Below are 23074 nucleotides of genomic sequence, written 5' to 3'. Positions count from 1 at the left end.
GGCGCGCGCGCGCCGGGTCTCTGCGATTTAAAGGGCCACTGCGCCACTGATTGGCGCAGTGGTTCCAATTAGTGTCTTCACCTGTGCACTCCCTATGTATACCTCACTTCCCCTGCACTCCCTCGCCGGATCTTGTTGCCCTTGTGCCTAGTGAAAGCGTTCCCTTGTGTATTCCTAGCCTGTGTTCCAGACCTCCTGCCGTTGCCCCTGACTACGATCCTTGCTGCCTGCCCCGACCTTCTGCTACGTCCAACCTTGCTTTTGTCTACTCCCTTGTACCGCGCCTATCTTCAGCAGTCAGAGAGGTTGAGCCGTTGCTAGTGGATACGACCTGGTTACTACCGCCGCAGCAAGACCATCCCGCTTTGCGGCGGGCTCTGGTGAACACCAGTAGTAACTTAGAACCGGTCCACTAGCACGGTCCACGCCAATCCCTCTCTGGCACAGAGGATCCACCTCCTGCCAGTCGGCATCGTGACAGTAGATCCGGCCATGGATCCCGCTGAAGTTCCTTTGCCAGTTGTCGCCGACCTCACCACGGTGGTCGCCCAGCAGTCACAACAGATAGCGCAACAAGGCCATCAGCTGTCTCAACTGACCGTGATGCTACAGCAGCTACTACCACAGCTTCAGCAATCATCTCCTCCGCCAGCTCCTGCACCTCCTCCGCAGCGAGTGGCCGCTTCCAGCCTACGACTATCCTTGCCGGATAAATTTGATGGGGACTCTAAGTTTTGCCGTGGCTTTCTTTCACAATGTTCCCTGCACTTGGAGATGATGTCGGACCAGTTTCCTACTGAAAGGTCTAAGGTGGCTTTCGTAGTCAGCCTTCTGTCTGGAAAAGCTCTGTCATGGGCCACACCGCTCTGGGACCGCAATGACCCCGTCACTGCCTCTGTACACTCCTTCTTCTCGGAAATTCGAAGTGTCTTTGAGGAACCTGCCCGAGCCTCTTCTGCTGAGACTGCCCTGCTGAACCTGGTCCAGGGTAATTCTTCCGTTGGCGAGTACGCCATACAATTCCGTACTCTTGCTTCCGAATTATCCTGGAATGATGAGGCCCTCTGCGCGACCTTTAAAAAAGGCCTATCCAGCAACATTAAAGATGTTCTGGCCGCACGAGAAATTCCTGCTAACCTACATGAACTCATTCATCTAGCCACTCGCATTGACATGCGTTTTTCCGAAAGGCGTCAGGAGCTCCGCCAGGATATGGACTTTGTTCGCACGAGGCGTTTTTTCTCCCCGGCTCCTCTCTCCTCTGGTCCTCTGCAATCCGTTCCTGTGTCTCCCGCCGTGGAGGCTATGCAAGTTGACCGGTCTCGCCTGACACCTCAAGAGAGGACACGACGCCGCATGGAGAATCTCTGCCTGTACTGTGCCGGTACCGAACACTTCCTGAAGGATTGTCCTATCCGTCCTCCCCGCCTGGAAAGACGTACGCTGACTCCGCACAAAGGTGAAACAGTCCTTGATGTCAACTCTGCTTCTCCACGTCTTACTGTGCCTGTGCGGATATCTGCCTCTACCTTCTTCTTCTCCACTAAGGCCTTCTTGGATTCCGGATCTGCAGGAAACTTTATTTTGGCCTCTCTCATCAACAGGTTCAACATCCCAGTGACCAGTCTCGCCAGACCCCTCTACATCAATTGCGTTAACAATGAAAGATTGGACTGTGCCGTGCGTTACCGCACGGAACCCCTCCTAATGTGCATCGGACCTCATCACGAAAAAATTGAGTTTTTGGTCCTCCCCAATTGCACTTCCGAAATTCTCCTTGGACTACCATGGCTTCAACGCCATTCCCCTACCCTTGATTGGTCCACAGGGGAGATCAAGAGCTGGGGTACCTCTTGTTTCAAAGACTGCCTTAAACCGGTTCCCAGTACTCCCTGCCGTGACCCTGTGGTTCCCCCTGTAACCGGTCTCCCTAAGGCCTATATGGACTATGCTGACGTATTTTGCAAAAAACAAGCTGAGACTTTACCTCCTCACAGGCCTTATGACTGTCCTATTGACCTCCTTCCGGGCACTACTCCACCCCGGGGCAGAATTTATCCTCTGTCCGCCCCAGAGACTCTTGCTATGTCTGAATACATCCAGGAAAATTTAAAAAAGGGGTTTATCCGCAAATCCTCCTCTCCTGCCGGAGCTGGATTTTTCTTTGTGTCCAAGAAAGATGGCTCCCTACGTCCCTGCATTGACTACCGCGGACTTAATAAAATCACGGTAAAGAACCGCTACCCCCTACCTCTTATCTCTGAACTCTTTGATCGCCTCCAAGGTGCCCACATCTTTACCAAACTGGACTTAAGAGGTGCTTATAATCTCATCCGCATCAGGGAGGGGGACGAATGGAAAACTGCATTTAACACTAGAGATGGACACTTTGAGTATCTGGTCATGCCCTTTGGCCTGTGCAACGCCCCTGACGTCTTCCAAGACTTTGTTAATGAAATTTTTCGTGATCTCTTATATTCCTGTGTTGTTGTGTATCTGGATGATATTCTGATTTTTTCTGCCAACTTAGAAGAACACCGCCAGCATGTCCGCATGGTTCTTCAGAGACTTCGAGACAATCATCTTTATGCCAAAATGGAGAAATGTCTGTTTGAATGTCAATCTCTTCCTTTCCTAGGATACTTGGTCTCTGGCCAGGGACTACAAATGGATCCAGATAGACTCTCTGCCGTCTTAGATTGGCCACGCCCCTCCGGACTCCGTGCTATCCAACGTTTTTTGGGGTTCGCCAATTATTACAGACAATTTATTCCACATTTTTCCACCATTGTGGCTCCTATCGTGGCTTTAACCAAGAAGAATGCCAATCCTAAGTCCTGGCCTCCTCAAGCGGAAGACGCTTTTAAACGGCTCAAGTCTGCCTTTTCTTCTGCTCCCGTGCTCTCCAGACCTGACCCATCTAAACCCTTCCTATTGGAGGTTGATGCCTCCTCAGTGGGAGCTGGAGCGGTCCTTCTACAAAAAAAGTCTTCCGGGCATGCTGTTACTTGTGTTTTTTTTTCTAGGACCTTCTCTCCGGCGGAGAGGAACTACTCCATCGGGGATCGAGAGCTACTGGCCATTAAATTAGCACTTGAGGAATGGAGGCATCTGCTGGAGGGATCAAAATTTCCAGTTATCATTTACACCGATCACAGGAATCTCTCCTATCTCCAGTCTGCCCAACGGCTGAATCCTCGCCAGGCCAGGTGGTCTCTGTTCTTTGCCCGTTTTAATTTTGAAATTCACTTTCGCCCTGCCGACAAGAACATTAGGGCCGATGCTCTCTCTCGTTCCTCGGATGCCTCGGAAGTAGAGCTCTCTCCGCAACACATCATTCCTCCTGACTGCCTGATCTCCACTTCTCCAGCCTCCATCAGGCAAACTCCTCCAGGGAAGACCTTTGTCTCTCCACGCCAACGCCTCGGAATCCTCAAATGGGGTCACTCCTCCCATCTCGCAGGCCATGCGGGCATCAAGAAATCCTTGCAACTCATCTCTCGTTTCTATTGGTGGCCGACTCTGGAGACGGATATTGTTGATTTTGTGCGGGCCTGCACTGTCTGTGCCCGGGATAAGACTCCTCGCCAGAAGCCTGCTGGTCTCCTTCATCCTCTGCCTGTCCCCGAACAGCCTTGGTCTCTGATTGGTATGGACTTTATTACAGACTTACCCTCATCCCGTGGCAACACTGTTGTTTGGGTGGTCGTTGATCGATTTTCCAAGATGGCACATTTTATTCCTCTTCCTGGTCTTCCTTCAGCGTCTCAGTTGGCAAAACAAATTTTTGTACACATTTTTCGTCTTCACGGGTTGCCCACGCAGATCGTCTCGGATAGAGGCGTCCAATTCGTGTCAAAATTCTGGAGGGCTCTCTGTAAACAACTCAAGATTAAATTAAACTTTTCTTCTGCTTATCATCCTCAATCCAATGGGCAAGTAGAAAGAATTAACCAGGTCCTGGGTGATTATTTACGGCATTTTGTTTCCTCCCGCCAGGATGACTGGGCAGATCTTCTACCATGGGCCGAATTCTCGTACAACTTCAGAGTCTCTGAATCTTCTTCCAAATCCCCATTTTTCGTGGTGTACGGCCGTCACCCTCTTCCCCCCCTCCCTACTCCTTTGCCCTCTGGTTTGCCCGCTGTGGATGAAATAACTCGTGATCTTTCCACCATATGGAAAGAGACCCAAAATTCTCTCTTACAGGCTTCATCGCGCATGAAAAAGTTTGCCGATAAGAAAAGAAGAGCTCCCCCCATTTTTTCTCCCGGAGACAAGGTATGGCTCTCCGCTAAATATGTCCGCTTCCGTGTTCCCAGCTACAAATTGGGACCACGCTATCTTGGTCCTTTCAAAATCTTGTGCCAAATTAATCCTGTCTCTTACAAACTTCTTCTTCCTCCTTCTCTTCGTATTCCTAATGCCTTTCATGTCTCTCTTCTTAAACCACTCATCATCAACCGTTTCTCTCCCAAACCTATTTCTCCCACTCCTGTCTCCGGTTCTTCGGACATCTTCTCTGTAGGAGATACTGGCCTCCAAAAAGGTCAGAGGAAAAACTTTTTTTTTAGTTGACTGGGAGGGCTGTGGTCCTGAAGAGAGATCCTGGGAACCTGAGGACAATATCCTAGATAAAAGTCTGGTCCTCAGGTTCTCAGGCTCTAAGAAGAGGGGGAGACCCAAGGGGGGGGGTACTGTTACGCCGAGCGCTCCGGGTCCCCGCTCCTCCCCGGAGCGCTCGCAACATCCTCGCTACGGCAGCGCCCCGGTCAGATCCACTGACCGGGTGCGCTGCGATACCGCCTCCAGCCGGGATGCGATTCGCGATGCGGGTGGCGCCCGCTCGCGATGCGCACCCCGGCTTCCGTACCTGACTCGCTCTCCCTCGGTCCTGTCCCGGCGCGCGCGGCCCCGCTCCCTAGGGCGCGCGCGCGCCGGGTCTCTGCGATTTAAAGGGCCACTGCGCCACTGATTGGCGCAGTGGTTCCAATTAGTGTCTTCACCTGTGCACTCCCTATGTATACCTCACTTCCCCTGCACTCCCTCGCCGGATCTTGTTGCCCTTGTGCCTAGTGAAAGCGTTCCCTTGTGTATTCCTAGCCTGTGTTCCAGACCTCCTGCCGTTGCCCTTGACTACGATCCTTGCTGCCTGCCCCGACCTTCTGCTACGTCCGACCTTGCTTTTGTCTACTCCCTTGTACCGCGCCTATCTTCAGCAGTCAGAGAGGTTGAGCCGTTGCTAGTGGATACGACCTGGTTACTACCGACGCAGCAAGACCATCCCGCTTTGCGGCGGGCTCTGGTGAACACCAGTAGTAACTTAGAACCGGTCCACTAGCACGGTCCACGCCAATCCCTCTCTGGCACAGAGGATCCACCTCCTGCCAGCCGACATCGTGACAGTAGGCTAGCACTCCTCAGTGCTCTCTACTGTCTGATAGTACTCCTCTGTGCTCTCTCCTGTCTGATAGCACTCCTCTGTGCTCTCTCCTGTCTGATAGTACTCCTCTGTGCTCTCTCCTGTCTGATAGGACTCCTCTGTGCTATCTCCTGTCTGATAGTACTCCTCTGTGCTCTCTCCTAATTGATAGCACTCCTCTGTGCTCTCTCCTGCCTGATAGTACTCCTCTGTGCTCTCTCCTGTCTGATAGCACTCCTCTGTGCTCTCTCCTGTCTGATAGGACTCCTCAGTGCTCTCTACTGTCTGATAGTACTCCTCTGTGCTCTCTCCTGTCTGATAGCACTCCTCTGTGCTCTCTCCTGTCTGATTGCACTCATCTGTGCTCTCTCCTGTCTGATAGCACTCCTCTGTGCTCTCTCCTGTCTGATAGCACTCCTCTGTGCTATCTCCTGTCTGATAGTACTCCTCAGCTGACTGTCTTCTCAGGTTTTCCCAGATTGCAGTGCAGTCCGAGACATTACATCACTATTCAGGTGATCAGAGGGAGCCTGTCTTTGCTTCACTAGGTGAAGAAACCACTGGGTGGGAAGAAGATTATAGTTTTGCAACAGCTGGAGGCCCCCTAGTCAGAAAACACTGGTCTATTGCAGGGAGCACAAGTGTGTTTCAATGGGTGGGATGGCTGACGTGTGGGAGGGAGAAAAAATATCTCACACTTACAAACAAGGAATCATGGAATTCGTAGTTTAAGGAACCAAACTCCAACAGGAAATAGCCAGGTCACAAAAAGATAGCCTCAGCTTTATGGTAATTCACAACATAGCCATTTAGCCCCAAGAAAAGCACAGATCCTTCTTAAGCATGGCTATTACTGTCTGTCAGGTACATACTAAAATCCCCTTATGGTGGATAACCCCTTTAACATGTATAGCTTATAAGAAAGACAAGATATAATAGAAACTATTAAACACATAAAAGGAATCAACATGGTAAAGGAGGAGAGGATATTTAAAGGAAGACAAATTACCACTAGACCACATAGTTTTAAATTAGAGGGATATAGGTTTATGCAGTTATATGAGGAAGTATTACTTTACTGAAGGAGTAGTGGATGCATGGAATAGCCTTCCTGCAGAAGTGGTCGCTGCAAATACAGTAAAGGAGTTGAAGCATACATGGAATAAGCATAAGGCTTTCCTTCATATAAGATAGGGCAAAATATTGATAGTATTCAGAACACTATGCAGACTAAATTGGCCAAATGGTTCTTATCTGACAACACTATCTATGTCTTTATCTTTTGGGCTGCACTATATGGTCACGGTATGGTGGCAACTGGATAGCTCCCCTCTACTGCTATCTTTCTCTATGTTGCTAGCGCCACCATCTCACACTGACAGCACTGGCACTATCTATTTATCTATCACATATCTATATGTCTATCCTTCCTGGGAAATACAGTCAAGATATAACAATTATACAAAAAAAATCACATTGTGTCAGGATTTTCCTTCTCTATTCATTTACAGGTTTTATATAAATACTTACTACTTTCCCATCCACTCCAATTGGCCCAACTGGTCCTCTTTCACCACGGTCTCCCTGTAGAGAGAAAAATAATAAGTCATCTTCCAATAACATTTTTACATTTATTTGCTAGCTGTACAGTATGCATCTGTAAAAACATTTCTGTGTTTATAAATAAGATATAATATACGGAAGTAATGTAAACTGTTTTAGTTAGGAGAGTAATATAAGATGTACTCACTTTTAAACCAACAATGCCTCTGGGACCAGCTTCTCCAGGTGGACCTCTCTCTCCCTAGTAAACACAGATAAACTAAAATTGATTTCTTTTTTTTTCTTTTTTTTTATAGGAGATAGTGTTATGTAACGCTTTATAAAACTAATCATGAAGAACTTGATCTTTAGATGCAAGGTTTAGTAGCAGTCTGAAGAACTAAATATAACTTACTTTAACCCCTTAAGGACTCAGCCCATTTGGACCTTAAGGACTCAGACCATTTTATTTTTACGTTTTCGTTTTTTCCTCCTTGCCTTCAAAAAATCATAACTCTTATATTTTCATCCACAGACTAGTATGAGGGCTTGTTTTTTGCGCGACCAGTTGTCTGTTGTAATGCTATCACTCACTTTACCATAAAATGTATGGCGCAACCAAAAAAAAATACTATTTGTGTGGGAAAATTAAAAAGAAAACCGCAATTTTGCAAATTTTGGAAGGTTTTGTTTTCATGCCGTACAATTTATGGTAAAAATGACTTGTGTTTTTTATTCTCTAGGTCAATACGATTAAAATGATACCCATGATTATACACTTTTCTATTACTATTGCGCTTAAAAAAAATCGCAAACTTTTTAACCAATTTAGTACGTTTAAAATCCCCCTATTTTGAAGACCTATAACTTTTTCATTTTTACGTATAAGCGGTGGTTTTTTGCGCCGTGATCTGTACTTTTTATTAATACCATATTTGCTTATACAAAACTTTTATTACATTTTTTATTAATTTTTTTTGGAATAAAATGTTATAAAAAAAAGCAGCTATTTTGGACTTTTTTTTTTTTACGTTCATGCCGTTCACCGTACGGGATCATTTACATTTTATTTTAATAGTTCCGATATTTACGCACGCGGCGATACCAAATATGTATATAAAATAATTTTTTTTACAATTTTTGGGGGTACAATAGGGAAAATGGGACAATTTACGTTTTTATTGGGGGAGGGTTTTTTTCACATATTTTTTACTTCATTTTTTACTTTTTCTACTTTTATTTTTACACTCTTATAGTCCCCCATAGGGGACTATTTATAGCAACCATTGCTATAAATTGCTAATCCTGTTCAGTGCTATGTATAGGACACAGCACTGATCAGCATTATCGGTCATCTTCTGCTCTGGTCTGCGGGAAGGCAGATCAGAGCAGAAGACTCCCGGAAGGCAGTGGAGCCAGGTGAGGGGACCTCCGGCTGCCGTGCAGGATGATCGGATCACCGCGGCAGTGCTGCGGGTGATCCGATCATCCAGTTAAGTGATCGCGATGCTGCAGATGCTGTGATCTGTATTGATCAAAGCATCTGAGGGGTTAATGGCGGACATCCGCGGGATCGCGGGTGTTCGCCATTACTGGCGGATCCCTGGCTGCGATCCACAGCCGGGACCTGCCGCGCATGATGCCGGCATCGCTCTGATGCCCGCGGTTATGCTCAGGACGTAAATGTACGTCCTGGTGCGTTAAGTACCACATCACCAGGACGGACATTTACGTCCTGCGTCGTTAAGGGGTTAAATGATATATTTTATTATAAAGGAATAAATAGTCGATTGCATTATGTAAAAATAAAACATACATAATTAATTATCTGTACTTACCTGCTTTCCCGGTGCTCCAGTGAATCCTGGTTCTCCACGAGAGCCTGGCTCTCCCTTTGAGGAACAAGCATATGGCAGTTTACAGTTGACTGTCTTTTAGCTTATGCATGGAATGTATAAAATTATTAACAAGCTCCACAATGTCAATGAGCTCTTCACTAATTAACTAAAACTATTAAGATATTTATTTACATTTTTGTCAGGTTTCTTAAAGTTAGTAAATAAAAAAAACTGACAAAAACTTTTTTTAAACTTAACCTTGCCTTTAAATGAGCATAGAAAATAGAAAACAAATTAAATATTAATTAATTTAAGTGTAGAAATGCAAAATGGAGGTTGATAGTACGGTGTTTTTTTTTACTACAAGATCAATGTAATTTTACCTTATATATTAAGAGAAACTATCAGCTATCCTGATATGTTTGTTTTAGCAAAAGCTTGACCTACACATTTTAGGGCATCTCTTCTTACAAATTCTATTGTGCATCTCCACTGTTATTCCTTCTGGAAATGTATATAGAATTAAGCAAGTATTCTCATTTTCCTTGTTATTAAAGGGGTACTCCCCCCCTAGACATCTTATTCCCTATCCTCTGAATGTCTGATCTCGGGCGGTCCGGCTGCAGGGACCCCCTGCGATCTTCGTGCTGGCAACCCGGCGTTCTGAACATTTATTTTCAGAAGCCGGCTTCTGGCTTCTGTGTTCGTGACGTCACTTAATCCCCCTCCCACCTCCATTCATGTCTATGGGATGGGCTGTGACAGCTCAGATATCATAGGAGGTCCCTGAGGCCGGACCCCTGCGATCAGACATCTTATCCCCTATCCTTTGGATCGGGGTAAGATGTCTAGGGGTGGAGTACCTCTATAAGGTGTGTCGCTGCACACTATGACACTGTCAGGACTGATTAGACCGTTTCAGAGAATATAGGGACAAACTGCATTAACATTTAAAATGGTAATACCTAGTTGCCAGCTTAGAGCCCATTCACATCACTATTTTAGTACATATCGAGACAAAAGTTAATGTAAATCATACACTTAAAAAAAAAGTAGTTTTGAGTATATGTAAGGATATTGCTTAAAGGAAATCTGTCATCAGCATCACCCGCACTAAGCCTGTTACACAGGCTTGTAGTGTGGGTGATGCTGATTAAAACGCTATGTACCTTATTAAAAAACGAGCAGTGGATGTTTAGAAATCTTTATATTTACTTACCTGTCAATCACAGGCTTTGGGCTCAGTTACGTCAGCGGGACTCGGAAGCGGGACTCGGTCGGCCATTGATGTAAAGTTTCCTGTGATCTAAAGTTTTTACAAGTGTGCATGCGCGGGTTAACGCTAGCGTAAACTCGGAAGCGGGACTCGGCCGGCCATTGATGTAAAGTTTCCTGTGATCTAAACTTTTTACAAGTGCGCATGCGCAGGTTAACGCTAGCGTAAACTCGGAAGCGGGACTTGGCCGGCCATTGATGTAAAGTTTCCTGTGATCTAAAGTTTTTTAAAGTGCGCATGCGCAGGTTAACGCTAGCGTAAACCCGCTCATGCGCACTTGTAAAAACTTTAGATCACAGGAAACTTTACATCAATGGCCGGCCGAATCCCGCTTCCGAGTCCCGTTGACGTAACTGAGCCCCAAGCCTGTGATTGACAGGTAAGTAAATATAAAGATTTCTAAACATCCACTGCTTGGTTTTTAATAAGGTACATAGCGTTTTAATCAGCATCACCCGCACTACAAGCCTGTGTAACAGGCTTAGTGCGGGTGATGCTGATGACAGATTTCCTTTAAAGGGGTACTCCGCTGGAAACCTTTTTTTTTTAAATCAACTGATGCCAGAAAGTTAAACAGATTTGTATATCACTTCTATTAAAAAATCTTAATCCTTCCAGCACTTATTAGCACTTATTCTTCTGCTCTGGACAGTTCCTGACATGAACAGAGGTGTCAGCAGAGAGTACTGTGGTCATGATAGAAAAGAAATCCAAAAAGAAAATAATTTCCTCTGTAGTATACAGCCGCTAATAAGTACTGGAAGGATTAAGATTTTTATATAGAAGTAATATACAAATCTGTTTAACTTTCTGGCATCAATTGATTTAAAAAATAAAAGTTTTCCCCTCCGGAGTACCCATTTAAAGAGTTTGGGCCACCTCAGCTCTCACAGCAGCAGACAAGGTAATTTTAGCACTATTATTACAAAGCAACCATTTAGATCAGTGGCAATTTCCTGGGTGGGAACAATTGTGGTCCTTCTTAACCATGGCACACAACCATTTTAGTATCAATTTAGTAGTATAATGCTTTTTATGTCAGCAAGTTGCGGCGTAACTTAAAACACTAACTACTCCATTTAATCTGCACACTATGTATACTAGCATGACTAGAGATAAAGTAAATTATACTTTAATTGTGGGTAGATAAAGGTATGAATAACATTTATATTTTTAAGTTTTAAACAATAAAAAAAAAAATGTTTGCAAGGTAATTGGTTCAAAATTGTATGGTTGAGCTATTTGTATGAGTACAGTAGGTCTTTACTTCCATAGATTTTATGGTGTTTATAAGAGATGGAGTAACAGTACCGAAGGCCAAGGTTCACACCAAATAGCTATTGTGTGTAACAGTATCAAATCAAAAAAAATCTAGAATGACATACCTTTTGCCCTAATCCTCCTTTAGCTCCAGGCTGACCAGGTAAACCCTAGAAAATAATACATAATGCTATTTATGTTGTGAAACCGTCATTGTAAACAAAACAAAGGGTTTTATAACGATATATACCATACATTGACTAATTAAATGGCATGAATAGTTTAGTTTTTAGCATTATATAAAGAATACTTACAGATAGACCTTGATGACCAGTAGAACCAGGGATGCCATTTTGTCCAGGGCTGCCCTAGACATAAAAGACAGGAGCATTAAAAAATATAAATAAAGATACAAATATAAAAGTAACATACATTAGACAAGAAAGATAACATAGGTACCCACCTTTACTCCAGGAATACCTGGGGTACCATCCTTGCCATCAATACCAGGTAGGCCCTGTTGGTTGATGATAGAGAACCTTTTTAGATTGTGGGTAAAGTTATTGCAGTCATGCATCAATTGCATCATGTACACTATTTCTGAATTTACTCATCAAATGTCTAGGAGATCTAATATCTGTTCTCTCTGGGTCTTATACCTACAATTAGCGGAAATCTTGTACAAACTAAACTACTACTTGCTGGAAAAACTGAAGAGGGTACAGCAGCTAGAAAAGTCAACACTTACATTATTGCCCTTTGGTCCCATTGATCCAATCTGTCCAATAACTCCCCGTGCACCCTGCAACAAAAATTAGTCAATGACAAATCATAAATGGAAACATAAACTACAAGCTCAGGACTAGACAATGGGTCATAATAAATATTTTGAAGTATATTCTAGTTTTCTAGTTATAGATAAGATGAGGTAGATCAATCATTTCTTTTGTACCATGTTAAACACAACCAAATTTTAAATCTGCTTTAAGTATAACATGAATTAAATATTATGATAGAAGTAATTTTTTATAAAAAGAATGTACAGCTTGACCATTGGAACTGCTGCATTATACATATGCAGTTATTTGTGTGCAAAATTTACATGTAATGGGCTTGGATGTAATTGGCAATAGATATGGACCTGTTGTACTACCAAACTGGTTTGGCTTTGGGCCATGTCCAGGAGTGGTGTCTAAGTACCCTTTAGGCACCATTTATCTCAGTACAAAATGCAAACCTGGACTTTTGCTGCTAGAGAGTACCAGGTCACTCCCCAAGTGTGGTCCCAGTATGGTAAATGCCTGGCCCAATTGACCAGATGATACCAGTAAATGGTACCAGAGGGTAAAGAAAGTTGTAAAACACAGGAAAGTTAGCACAGTATACTAGGAACAGATAGAGGGAAGAGTCAATAATATGCAAGAAGAGTGAAGCAGTCGGTAAAGGTTGTAGGTCAACAATAGAGATGTCGCGAATTGTTCGCCGGCGAACAGTTCCTGGCGAACTTAGCATGTTCACGTTCGCATCGCCGGGTGAACATATGTGAAGTTTGATTCGCCCCTATACTTTAACATTGCGGTAAACTTTGACCCTTTGAGTCAGAGTCAGCAGACACATTACAGCCAATCAGCAGCATTCCCTCCCTTCCAGACCCTCCTACCTCCTGCACGGACGCCATTTTACCTTCATTCGGCAAGCTGCAGGCTTAGGAAGTGGAGGGATAGAGAAGCTGCTCCTGCTGTAATAGGGGAAGCGATAGCTAGGTTGCTGCTAGGTGGTGTATTCAGGGTCCAGTTTAATTCTAAAGCACTAGTCTAACACCTGCTTTAAGGACAGCACCCAAAAAAGCCCTTTTTAGGGCTCAAATATCAGTCCGTGTGTCTTGCAACAGCTGGAGGCACCCTGGTTGGGAGGGAACGGCTGGTTAAAAGGGGTACTCCGGTGTAAAACTTAATTTCCTTCAAGCAACTAACTACAGTATTAAAAGGGCTATAAGTTCAGTCCGTGTGTCTTGCAACTGCTGGAGGCACCCTGGTTGGGGACCTCTGCTTAAAAGGGGAACTCCGCTGACAACCTTTTTGGTTCATTGTCACACTAGTGCAAATCACATTTGGTGTGACAGTTGTTCAAATAAAAATAAAAAAAATACCTTTTTTGTCTGTGAAATAAAACCAGTGCTGCCTAAAGGGGGGCTCTAACTATGTGCTGCCTAATATGGGGGAATCTATGTGCTGCTTAAAGGGGGATCTAAATATGTGCTGCCTAAAGGAGGCTCTATGTTCTGCCTAAAGGGAGGCTCTAACTATGTGCTGCCTAATATGGGGGAATCTATGTGCTGCCTAAAGGGGGGCTCTATGTGCTGCCTAAAGGGGGGCTCTAACTATGTGCTGCCTAACATGGGGGAATCTATGTGCTGCCTAAAGGGGGGATCTAACTATGTGCTGCCTAAAGGGGGCTCTATGTGCTGCCTAAAAGGAGGCTCTACCTATGTGCTGCCTAATATGGGGGAATCTATGTGCTGCCTAAGAGGGGGATCTAACTATGTGATGCCTAAAGGGGGGCTCTATGTGCTGCCTAAAGGGGGCTAAAGCACGTTATTCCAAAGAATTTAGGAATAATAGGTGATTTATGCCCTTTATGGATCAAAACCAGACTTTGCATCAACTATGTAATTTTCCATGGGAGTTTTGCCATGGATCCCCCTCAGTCAGGTATTAGTCCTCTTGAAACAACTTTTAAATCACTATTGTGGCCAGAAAGAGTCCCTGTGGGTTTTAAAATTCGCCTGCCCATTGAAGTCAATGGCGGTTCGCCCGGTTCGCGAACATTTGCGGAAGTTCGAGACATCACTAGTCAACAATCCTGGTGAGCAGCTGGAGAAGCAGTGTGGTACAGGAGGGATCAGGTAGAGACAGGAACCAGAAGATGGGCATCAGTCAATACACAGGAAAGCAGTCCTGTCTTACTTATCCTGTTTCCACCAGGTTTTAGAAAATAAGATTTAGTTTGTTTGGCTCAGAGTCAACTAGGTTGATTGCATTGCTTTACTTTTATTAAAGAGTATCTATCATCCTATATTTCCTGTTATAATAGCAGCTAAATACCATTTCTTCTGGTATCCCTGTTGCTCATGCTGCTGGCCGTTTGTGAGTGAGGAAGGGGACATGGCCCGGCAGGGGCGACGTCATCTGAAGCCTGCCTGGGCTCACTTCCACCCTTCCTCCTAACTTATGTGCAATATAATGTAACTTACTTGCAGAGCTATATAAGGCCTCGATCGGGCTAGGGGAAGGCAGAGCCGATCCTTCTAGTACTGAAGTGCAGCGCTGCACTGACATTTGGCCAGCATGCATTGGCTCTCCTTCTCAGGGCATGGAGCCTGATGTTGTGGCCGGCCATGTCAGGAGTGGGCCCTGCTGTGCTGAGGGCCCAGCAATCGCTCCCACCTGTCTGATTGACAGGCAGGGAGCAGCGCTGTGCTCATCATGTGTCCCAGCTGCAGTCTGAGATTTCAGAATCATGCCAGGCCAGCATGAGCCTGAAATCTATAAGAGACTAGTAACAGGTTCATGTAGGGAGACCCCTAGTGGTAGGTTTTTCTAACTGAAATTACACAAGGAAATAAAAAAAATAAAAAAAATTATAACACACATTTAGAAAGTTGTTAGGAAGTTGTTACAATATACAAATACTTTTTTTGATGACAGGTACTCTTTAACTGAACTACAAAGAAATATGATATTCCCCATGGAGAAACTTTCCTGCTACATCAAAATACCATTTCCTTCAACCCCTCCAATCCCTCACCACTTTCCTTATCTCCATTTGATTGTGCCCCCCCCCCCCCTCCATGGAGACAACTCCATTCTCGTATAACTTATGTCTTTCAAAAGTTGTTTCCCGTTTGTCCCATGGCTATGTTACTGGGTGATATGCTCCCTGGAATGAATAATCTTATCTAATATTTCACTATGGCTAATAGTGTGCACATAGCTGCAAAATGTAAGTCACATATCACTTCTCTGGCTGTAAAACAAAAAATGTATTTAATAATACTGTTTAATAAAATAGAGGCCACCAGGAGTGACACTAGAGCTCAACTTGATGCCCTATGGACCCCATGACTTGATTATACTGCTGATCCTGGTCTCCAGAGAGCTTGGTTTCCCCTTAACTTATTGTGACTCTGGTTTAATTGATATTTTGCTTTTGGTGGTGACCTAAGGTTAGATGTTAATTGTGTTTTTTTTTATTATTCTGTGTGGGGTGTTTTTTTGCTATGTCCTTGTTCTGTGTTATTTTGCTGGGAATCAGCTACGTTTTCTTTATCACAATAAACTGTTGCTAGAACTAAATACATAGGGAAGCAGGAGCATATACAGCACTTTTTATAATAGACACTAGGAACAATACCCAAGATGTTGGGCAGAATGCTCTTAAATAGCTGTTGTTGAGAGCAGATAGGTGGGGGAAGAATTGGAAATGTGCACACTGACCCTTAAAATTAGTGAAAGAGCTTACACACTGCCCCAATAGGCCAAACCAAAAAGTATTACAAGTAGAAGCATTTCAAATGCCGGGAGAGTGGGCATGAAGACAGAGCAGTGCGTCAGGGGTAACCGCTGGTTGGCAAAAGACAATAATGGGCGCTGACGGGAGCCGAGCAAGGGACACTGGTGGCAGTGAGTGACAGAGCCGGAGGATCCTGCCAACACTAGCGTTTCCTGACTAAACACCTAAATGATTTATTTTATATTCTAGGCTACTGTGCACAAAAGTAAGAAATATCAGTACTTTAAAATACATTTTATATTGCTTTTGAATGTGTAGTAGAGAGTGAGCATGTTCACAGAATATCAGTCCAGCTCCCCTTTAAATATAAGTGAATTATACATCAAAAGAATGCCTAAAATTAAGTAGTCATATTTTAATATTAACAGAAGATGAAATAAGTTTGACTCACCCTGTCTCCTTTTTCACCCGGCTCTCCTGGAGGCCCTTTTGGCCCCTCCTCACCCTGAAACAGAAACAGAGAAGTAGAGATTGCAAGGCCAGACTCATTACTGATAATAACCATCTAAGTGTAGTTTAATTAAACACTTATTCACTCCAGGGAATTCTGTAATGAGGATGGAGAAATCCGCATTAACAGGATGTGGGATTTCACCTCTGTGTCCCCTTATGGAACGAAATGTAACGTTTTGCATGTGCACCAAAGCCTGGAGAGATCACTGCATAATGTTATACAGTCTTGTTTAATAAAATACACACTATTTGTATACTATACCATACACATGAATAATACCATACTATATATATATATATATATATATATATTAGAGGGAGGGAGGAAAGAGTGGAAATGTATGTCAACTTACAGGCTTCCCTGCTGCACCAACAGATCCGATCATACCCTTATATCCGGTGGGACCCTGAAAATTGACAGAAAAGAGTCTTCTGTTAGAATCAATTTCAGTACTGTTTAACTATGCTTACACATTTCTCCATAAAGTCCAGTTTTATTACTGTCCTTAGCATGATGAGCATTTTATGACATTTCATAGCTCACTGTTTCCAAATACAAGGTAAAACTAAATAGAGGCTGACAGTGGACCATCTTGGGAGCCATACTGCCATGAAAATAGTTTTGCTTGCCTGTGTAAATTTTCATCTCATATAAACTGGTTTATACTATCACAATTCTAGTCTGGAATTGCTAGTGAAAACTTTGCTTTGATAAAACGGTACCATATTCCTGAAACAATATATGTACACCTCCCAATAAAATCACTGTTGCCAGGTTTTCAAGCTTTGACAAATGATCTATTATTTATACATGTAAAGGGCTGATATACATAATAATATATTAATGCTCCTGAAATGTTTTTGCTGTGATTGAAGACAACAAAAGTTTATATTGTATCAGACAGATTTGGCCATATCTATTGCGAATTAATTGGTGGGTAAAGTTTTGTCCTAAATGTTCTTCATTCCTAAGAAACTTGATTTTCATGATATATGAAAAAAAATGCCTGGAAAGAATGAATGGTTTTCCATATTTTTCTTCATGTTATGAAACAACACAGGCAGGATAAAAAAGATTTACAAATGGTTGCTCTTTTTTCATGTAGAAATGCTCAACTATTTACAATGTTAAGATATCTCACAGTTTTCTAGCATTATTCTTCCACAAAATCTAGTGCAGAGATGATGTTAAATGCATTTAGAAAGTCTTTGTATCCTATTACTTTTACACATTATGTTGAGGCCTTGTGCATTAAACATGCAAAATTTTAGCTCTTAGGGCTCCCTATCTCTCTTGCATGGCATACAAATAAAGAACCTCCGGAGAAAAGGGCTGGATTACAAAGGGCGCTGGGAGCCAGGTAAGAGTATTGCACATATATTACCTACAATGCAATGCGGTTTGCGGTAATACTGCTTCATCAGGCATATAGGATATAGGATATATGCCTGATGAAGCGGTATTACCGCGAAACGCATTGCATTGTGGGTAAAAAATGTGCAATACTCTTACCTGGCTCCCAGTGCCCTTTGTAATCCAGCCCTTTTCTCTGGAGGTTCTTTGTTTGTATGCCGCACACAAGGCTTGGAGTGGCTGCAGGGTACCGGCTACGGCTTACACAGTATTTCCAATGTTGTACTTGGTTGGTACAACCCACATCGGTAAGCAGTTACCGTATTGAAAATATCATCCTTGGTATTTAACTATATCACACCACGGAGAACTGTACTTTTTTTATTGTAGTCCCTATTTCTCTTGATCATCTTTGCGATGTTTTTTCACCGTGTCCTCCATAATTCTTAAATTCTAAAGCAAGCTACACCATCAAACTAAGTAATTGGGAGAGAAGGCTGCGCTTTTAAGATCCAACGTGTAGAGTGAAAAAATGTCTAGAAGGTCAACCATCACTGTAGCATTCCACCAATTTGGCTTTTATGGCAGAGTGGCCAGAAAAAAACCTCTCCTCTTTAAAAGACATATGAAAGCCCATATGAAGTTTGCAAAAAAACACCTAAAGGACTCACAGACTGTGAGAAACAAGATTCTCTGGTCTGATGAAACCAAGATGAACTTTTTGGCTTCCATTCTAAGCGTAATGTCTTAAAGAAACAAGGTACTGCTCATCACCTGCCCAATATAATCCCTACAGTGAAAGTTGGTGGTGGCAGCATCATGCTGTGGGGGTGATTTTCAGAGGCTGGGAGAGTGAGACTGGTAGAAGTTTTCTAAATGAAAACCTGACCCAAAGTACGCTGGACCTTAGACTGGGCTCACCTTCCAACAAGAAAATGACCCTATGCACACAACCAAGACAATACAGGAGTGGCTTAGGGACAACCCTGTTAAAGTCCTTTTGTGGCCCAGCCAGAGCCCTGACTTGAACCCATCTGTGGAGAGACCTTAAAATGGCCCCATCTAACTCGACAGAGCTTAAAAGGATCTTCAGGGAAAAATGGCAGACAATCCCCAAATCCAGGTGAGCACACCTTGTGGCATCATAGCCAAGAAGACTGTAGGCTGTAATCGCCCAAGGGTGCTTCAAATTAGTACTAAATAAGGGTCTGAATACTTATGTCAATGCAATATTTAGTTTTCTCTTTTCAATAAAGAAGCAAAGGTTTTTAACATTCTGTTTTCACTTCACTGTTATTATAGTGAATGCAGAATGATTAGGTAAAACTTAAAGGGGTACTACGGTGGAAAACTTTTTTTTTTTTTAAATCAACTGGTGCCAGAAAGGTAAACAGATTTGTAAATTACTTCTATTACAAAATCTTAATCATTCCAGTACTTAAAAGCTGCTGAATACTACACAGGAAATTCTTTTCTTTTTGGAACACAAAGCTCTCTGCTGACATCACGAGCACAGTGCTCTCTGCTGACATCTCTGTCCATTTTAAGAACTGTCCAGAGTAGGAGAAAATCCCCATAGCAAACATATGCTGCTCTTAACAGTTCCTAAAAAGGACACAGATGTCAGCAGAGAGCACTGTGCTCGTGATGTCAGCAGAGAGCACTGTGTTCCAAAAAGAAAATAATTTCCTCTGTAGTATTCAGAAGCTAATAAGTACTGGAAGGATTGAGATTTTTTAATAGAAGTAATATACAAATCTGTTTAACTTTCTGGTACCAGTTGATTTAACAAAAAAAAAGGTTTCCACCGGAGTACCCCTTTAATTTTTGCTTTGTCATAAAGTCGCAACATAACCAAAGTGAAAGGGTCTGAAGACTTTCTGAATGCAATTTGAAAATACTGTACTTGACCAAAAATTCTGTTCATATGACTCACTTACCATTTCTCCTTTGGGTCCACTCATTCCTGGATAACCACGGATACCCTGTGGACCCTGAAATAAAATGGGGTATTAAAAGGGGTTTATTGAACAAAATAAACAAGAATAGTTACAAAATATACATTATGATTGTATTTATGTATGATGGGACATATTTATGAAGCTGAGAATATGCTACTCCATTCTAGTGTTTTACTTGTGGTCACAAAAACAGTGATGGTTATTAGGCTCTGTTCCCATTGGTGTCATGGTTTTCATTTTTTTGAAAGATTCCTCATGATATATATCATGATCCATTCCGTTATGATTCATTTTACAAATAAGAGAATACTTTTTTGCTGAAATAAATCCTATTAGACCTATCAGGTTTTGGGGATTATTTTTTTTACCGGAAAGAATCCTGTAGCTTGCTACATATATGCAAACACAGCATTAGAGAGGAGTCCTGTGAACCTCTAATCTTCTATATTAAAACATGGTGCCAACTCGTTGGTATCATCTAACTAAATATCCAAAGGCCTGATGTTTCGAGTAAGACATGAACAAGCAGCAGTGCAATGTAACAACCCTGCATTGCATTTTGTCACATCTGGCTATGTAGCCCTAAACTATTTATAATGACATCCACGGAAGAAGCAGATTATGCCTAATATGGATGCGACCTTAGATATGAAAATTATCAAAAATTAAGTATAGGCCATTTATACTGTGTAACCTATTAAATATTGAATAAATTTTTTATTAGATCTCAATCTGTCTGGCCTTGTCGCTTAACCAAATCATAGCAGGGCAGCCTATATTTTTTCAGAGGAGTTGATGGGTAACAGGTAACTAGGCCAGTTCTCAGACAGTTTTGTTATATTATATTTATTATATATCTGGAAATATAGAATTTTACCAAAAAAAACTTGACACCATGAAAATACAATGCAGTCTGCAGGCTACATGTTAGAAAACAGGAAGATAGATTTATTTATTTATTTATTTATTTATTTATTTTATTTATATAGCACCTACAGATTGTGCTTAAAAAGTTTCTGTATTACTTGTGATTTATTCATTGAAATCTCTAATCATTCTGAGCTTAGCTGATGTCAACTATGTAGGGCTGCCCACTGGACAACACACTCCAGAATGAGCAAATTTTTTATAAATACCTCATTGAATTATATATTTTGATAACTTTCAAATGTTGAGATGAACTTGGAGAAATCTATAGTTTCCAATTTACTGGCTAGTAAAGACCCATTAGAAAAAGGTTAAGAAGTCTACACCAAAACCAAAAAACGTATTAACGGACCATAAACGTTCCTTTTGCATCATATTATATCCTTACTAAAACAAGTGAAAATTGTATGATATAAAATAACAGTTGACTTTTTTCATTTTATGCAAATTATTCACAGAAAATATTTGGGGTATTACCGTAGGTCCCGGGATTCCTTGTTCTCCAGAAATGCCAATATCTCCCTTTGGGCCCTGTTATTAAGAATAAAGAAATACTTTTTATTTATTTTAATTTTTCCTGTAGTCACAATTGTAACAACAGTATGTTTACAAAATCCAGCATTATGGATAGAGAAAGAGGTGTGTTCCCATTCCCAAAAACAGTTGTCTAAAGATTTCTTCTTGTCACGTAATTTAACAATATATCTTGCATAACAAGTAAGAAGGTTTTCACCCCTGTGACATCATCATAGCTTTGTTCCCTCTATTATTCAAGTCATTGTAAAAACCGTGTTGTTGCTGCAGGTATTCCTTATAATCAGTATTTTTGTTCGTAAATAGTTGCTTGAAATACTTACAGGTTTCCCTTGTTGTCCTGATTCACCAAGAGGACCTGGACGGCCTTTGTGACCCTAAAAAGGAAGAAATATGGTTATCAAAAATTGTGCAATATTCTTTGATATTATTTACAAACAAAAGTCTGTAATCTAAATTGCTAGAAATAAAATGGCACACAAATAAAAGTTAAAATGACAAAACTTGTATAATACAGTGCCAGTATGTAAATTAGAACAAGCAGTTGTAGTATGCTTTACTACTGTCTGCTACTGTATATTGATGTAAAAGATAAATAAATAAATAACTGAAATGTTAAAGTTTTGGCTTGCATATTAAGTTGCTATAACATATGCACCTTGAAGGGGAAGTTGTTTCCATTATGTTGCAGGTAGGCAATAAAACTATGCGGTTAAATATATGGTTAATCGGGGAAAGCACTGTTGTCTTGCAGTATCAGGGTCCAATTCAGCCAAGACAAAATCTGCAAGATGGTTATAGGTTGTGCCTATTGGGTTTCCTCTGGGTGTTCTATTTTTCATCCCATACTTAAAAAAATTACTCATGGGTAAACTGCTTTATATTGTGAGTTTTAAATATTATTCCATAGTAATTTGTCTATCATTGTCAATACTATGTTTTTGGAGAAAATTTCCTGTCGTCCTATAAACTATGAGACAAAAAAATTATTACAAAAACACATTTTAGAGAAGGTTACCTTAACCCCCTGAAGACCTTGAGGACCCTTTGGACCAGCTGGGCAGTTTGATGGGCACTAGAAAACATAATTACATAGTGCTGAGTGAGCAGTTTAGTGTATCTTATGCATACAATATTGATAAATAAATTCCAATTAGTAAGTGCTTTAAGATAAAATAAATAAAACACTAGCAGGTAAAAATCCATTTATATATATATATATATATATATATATATATATATATATATACTGTTTTCATAAAAACTCATTGGGCCAACTAGAAGGAATAAACTTAGTTCAGTTTACAGATTATGTTCAATAAATACACAAGATTATCACCCATAGGGTCAAGTAGGTTATTTGTGACTTAATCCATGCATTCACACCACGTTTTTGCAATACAGTTCCCGTATACGTTTTCTATGTGAAAACCGTATGGAACCGTATTGGAAAACGTATGCATTGACTCTCCATTGAAAACCGTATGCCAAAAGATGCATCAGGTTGTGTCTGTTTTGCATCCTGTACGGTTTTGTCAGGTTTTGTCCTGTACCCAAAACCGTAGTCTACCACGGTTTTAGGTCCGGTTGAAAAACTGTATTAAACCGTATACATTTTTTTTAAACATGGGAGTCAATGGGAACCGTACAGAACTGTATGTGCATACCGTTCCATCCGGTTTTCACCATATGGTTTTTTACTTTGCACCATATGGTTTTTTACTTTTTTTCTTCGAATTTCAATCAAACAAGTAAAACTTTATTCAAAATGGAGTGAAAAGTTAAAAACGCATACATTTTTTTCTTAAAAAAACGGATGCAACTGGATGTCATTTTTCAAACCGTATACGTTTTTTAACTGTATACGGGTTAAAATTTGTACACATTTTGATACAGTTTAGTCAGGTTTTGAGGAATCCATTTTTTCTCAAAAAC

General features: G+C 41.7%; 1 protein-coding gene across 3 annotated transcripts in view; it reads right to left on the bottom strand.

The window, feature by feature from the left end:
* COL9A2 (collagen type IX alpha 2 chain) overlaps nucleotides 1–23074 on the bottom strand; it is a 111227-nt gene that overhangs the window by 16257 nt on the left and 71896 nt on the right. For all 3 annotated transcript variants that reach the window (XM_056556998.1, XM_056556996.1, XM_056556995.1), the window contains exons 11-23: nucleotides 22158–22214; nucleotides 21463–21516; nucleotides 21083–21136; nucleotides 19658–19711; nucleotides 16717–16770; nucleotides 16302–16355; nucleotides 12087–12140; nucleotides 11802–11855; nucleotides 11653–11706; nucleotides 11464–11508; nucleotides 8803–8856; nucleotides 7173–7226; nucleotides 6953–7006 (exon numbers count right to left, since the gene is read on the bottom strand). In XM_056556998.1, the coding sequence (XP_056412973.1) occupies nucleotides 6953–7006; nucleotides 7173–7226; nucleotides 8803–8856; nucleotides 11464–11508; nucleotides 11653–11706; nucleotides 11802–11855; nucleotides 12087–12140; nucleotides 16302–16355; nucleotides 16717–16770; nucleotides 19658–19711; nucleotides 21083–21136; nucleotides 21463–21516; nucleotides 22158–22214 (696 nt within the window). The remainder of the gene's footprint in view (nucleotides 1–6952; nucleotides 7007–7172; nucleotides 7227–8802; nucleotides 8857–11463; nucleotides 11509–11652; nucleotides 11707–11801; nucleotides 11856–12086; nucleotides 12141–16301; nucleotides 16356–16716; nucleotides 16771–19657; nucleotides 19712–21082; nucleotides 21137–21462; nucleotides 21517–22157; nucleotides 22215–23074) is intronic.

This window comes from Hyla sarda, chromosome 2, assembly GCF_029499605.1.
Source record: "Hyla sarda isolate aHylSar1 chromosome 2, aHylSar1.hap1, whole genome shotgun sequence".
Classification (NCBI taxonomy): domain Eukaryota; kingdom Metazoa; phylum Chordata; class Amphibia; order Anura; family Hylidae; genus Hyla; species Hyla sarda.
This window is presented reverse-complemented; position numbering and strand designations above follow the sequence as displayed.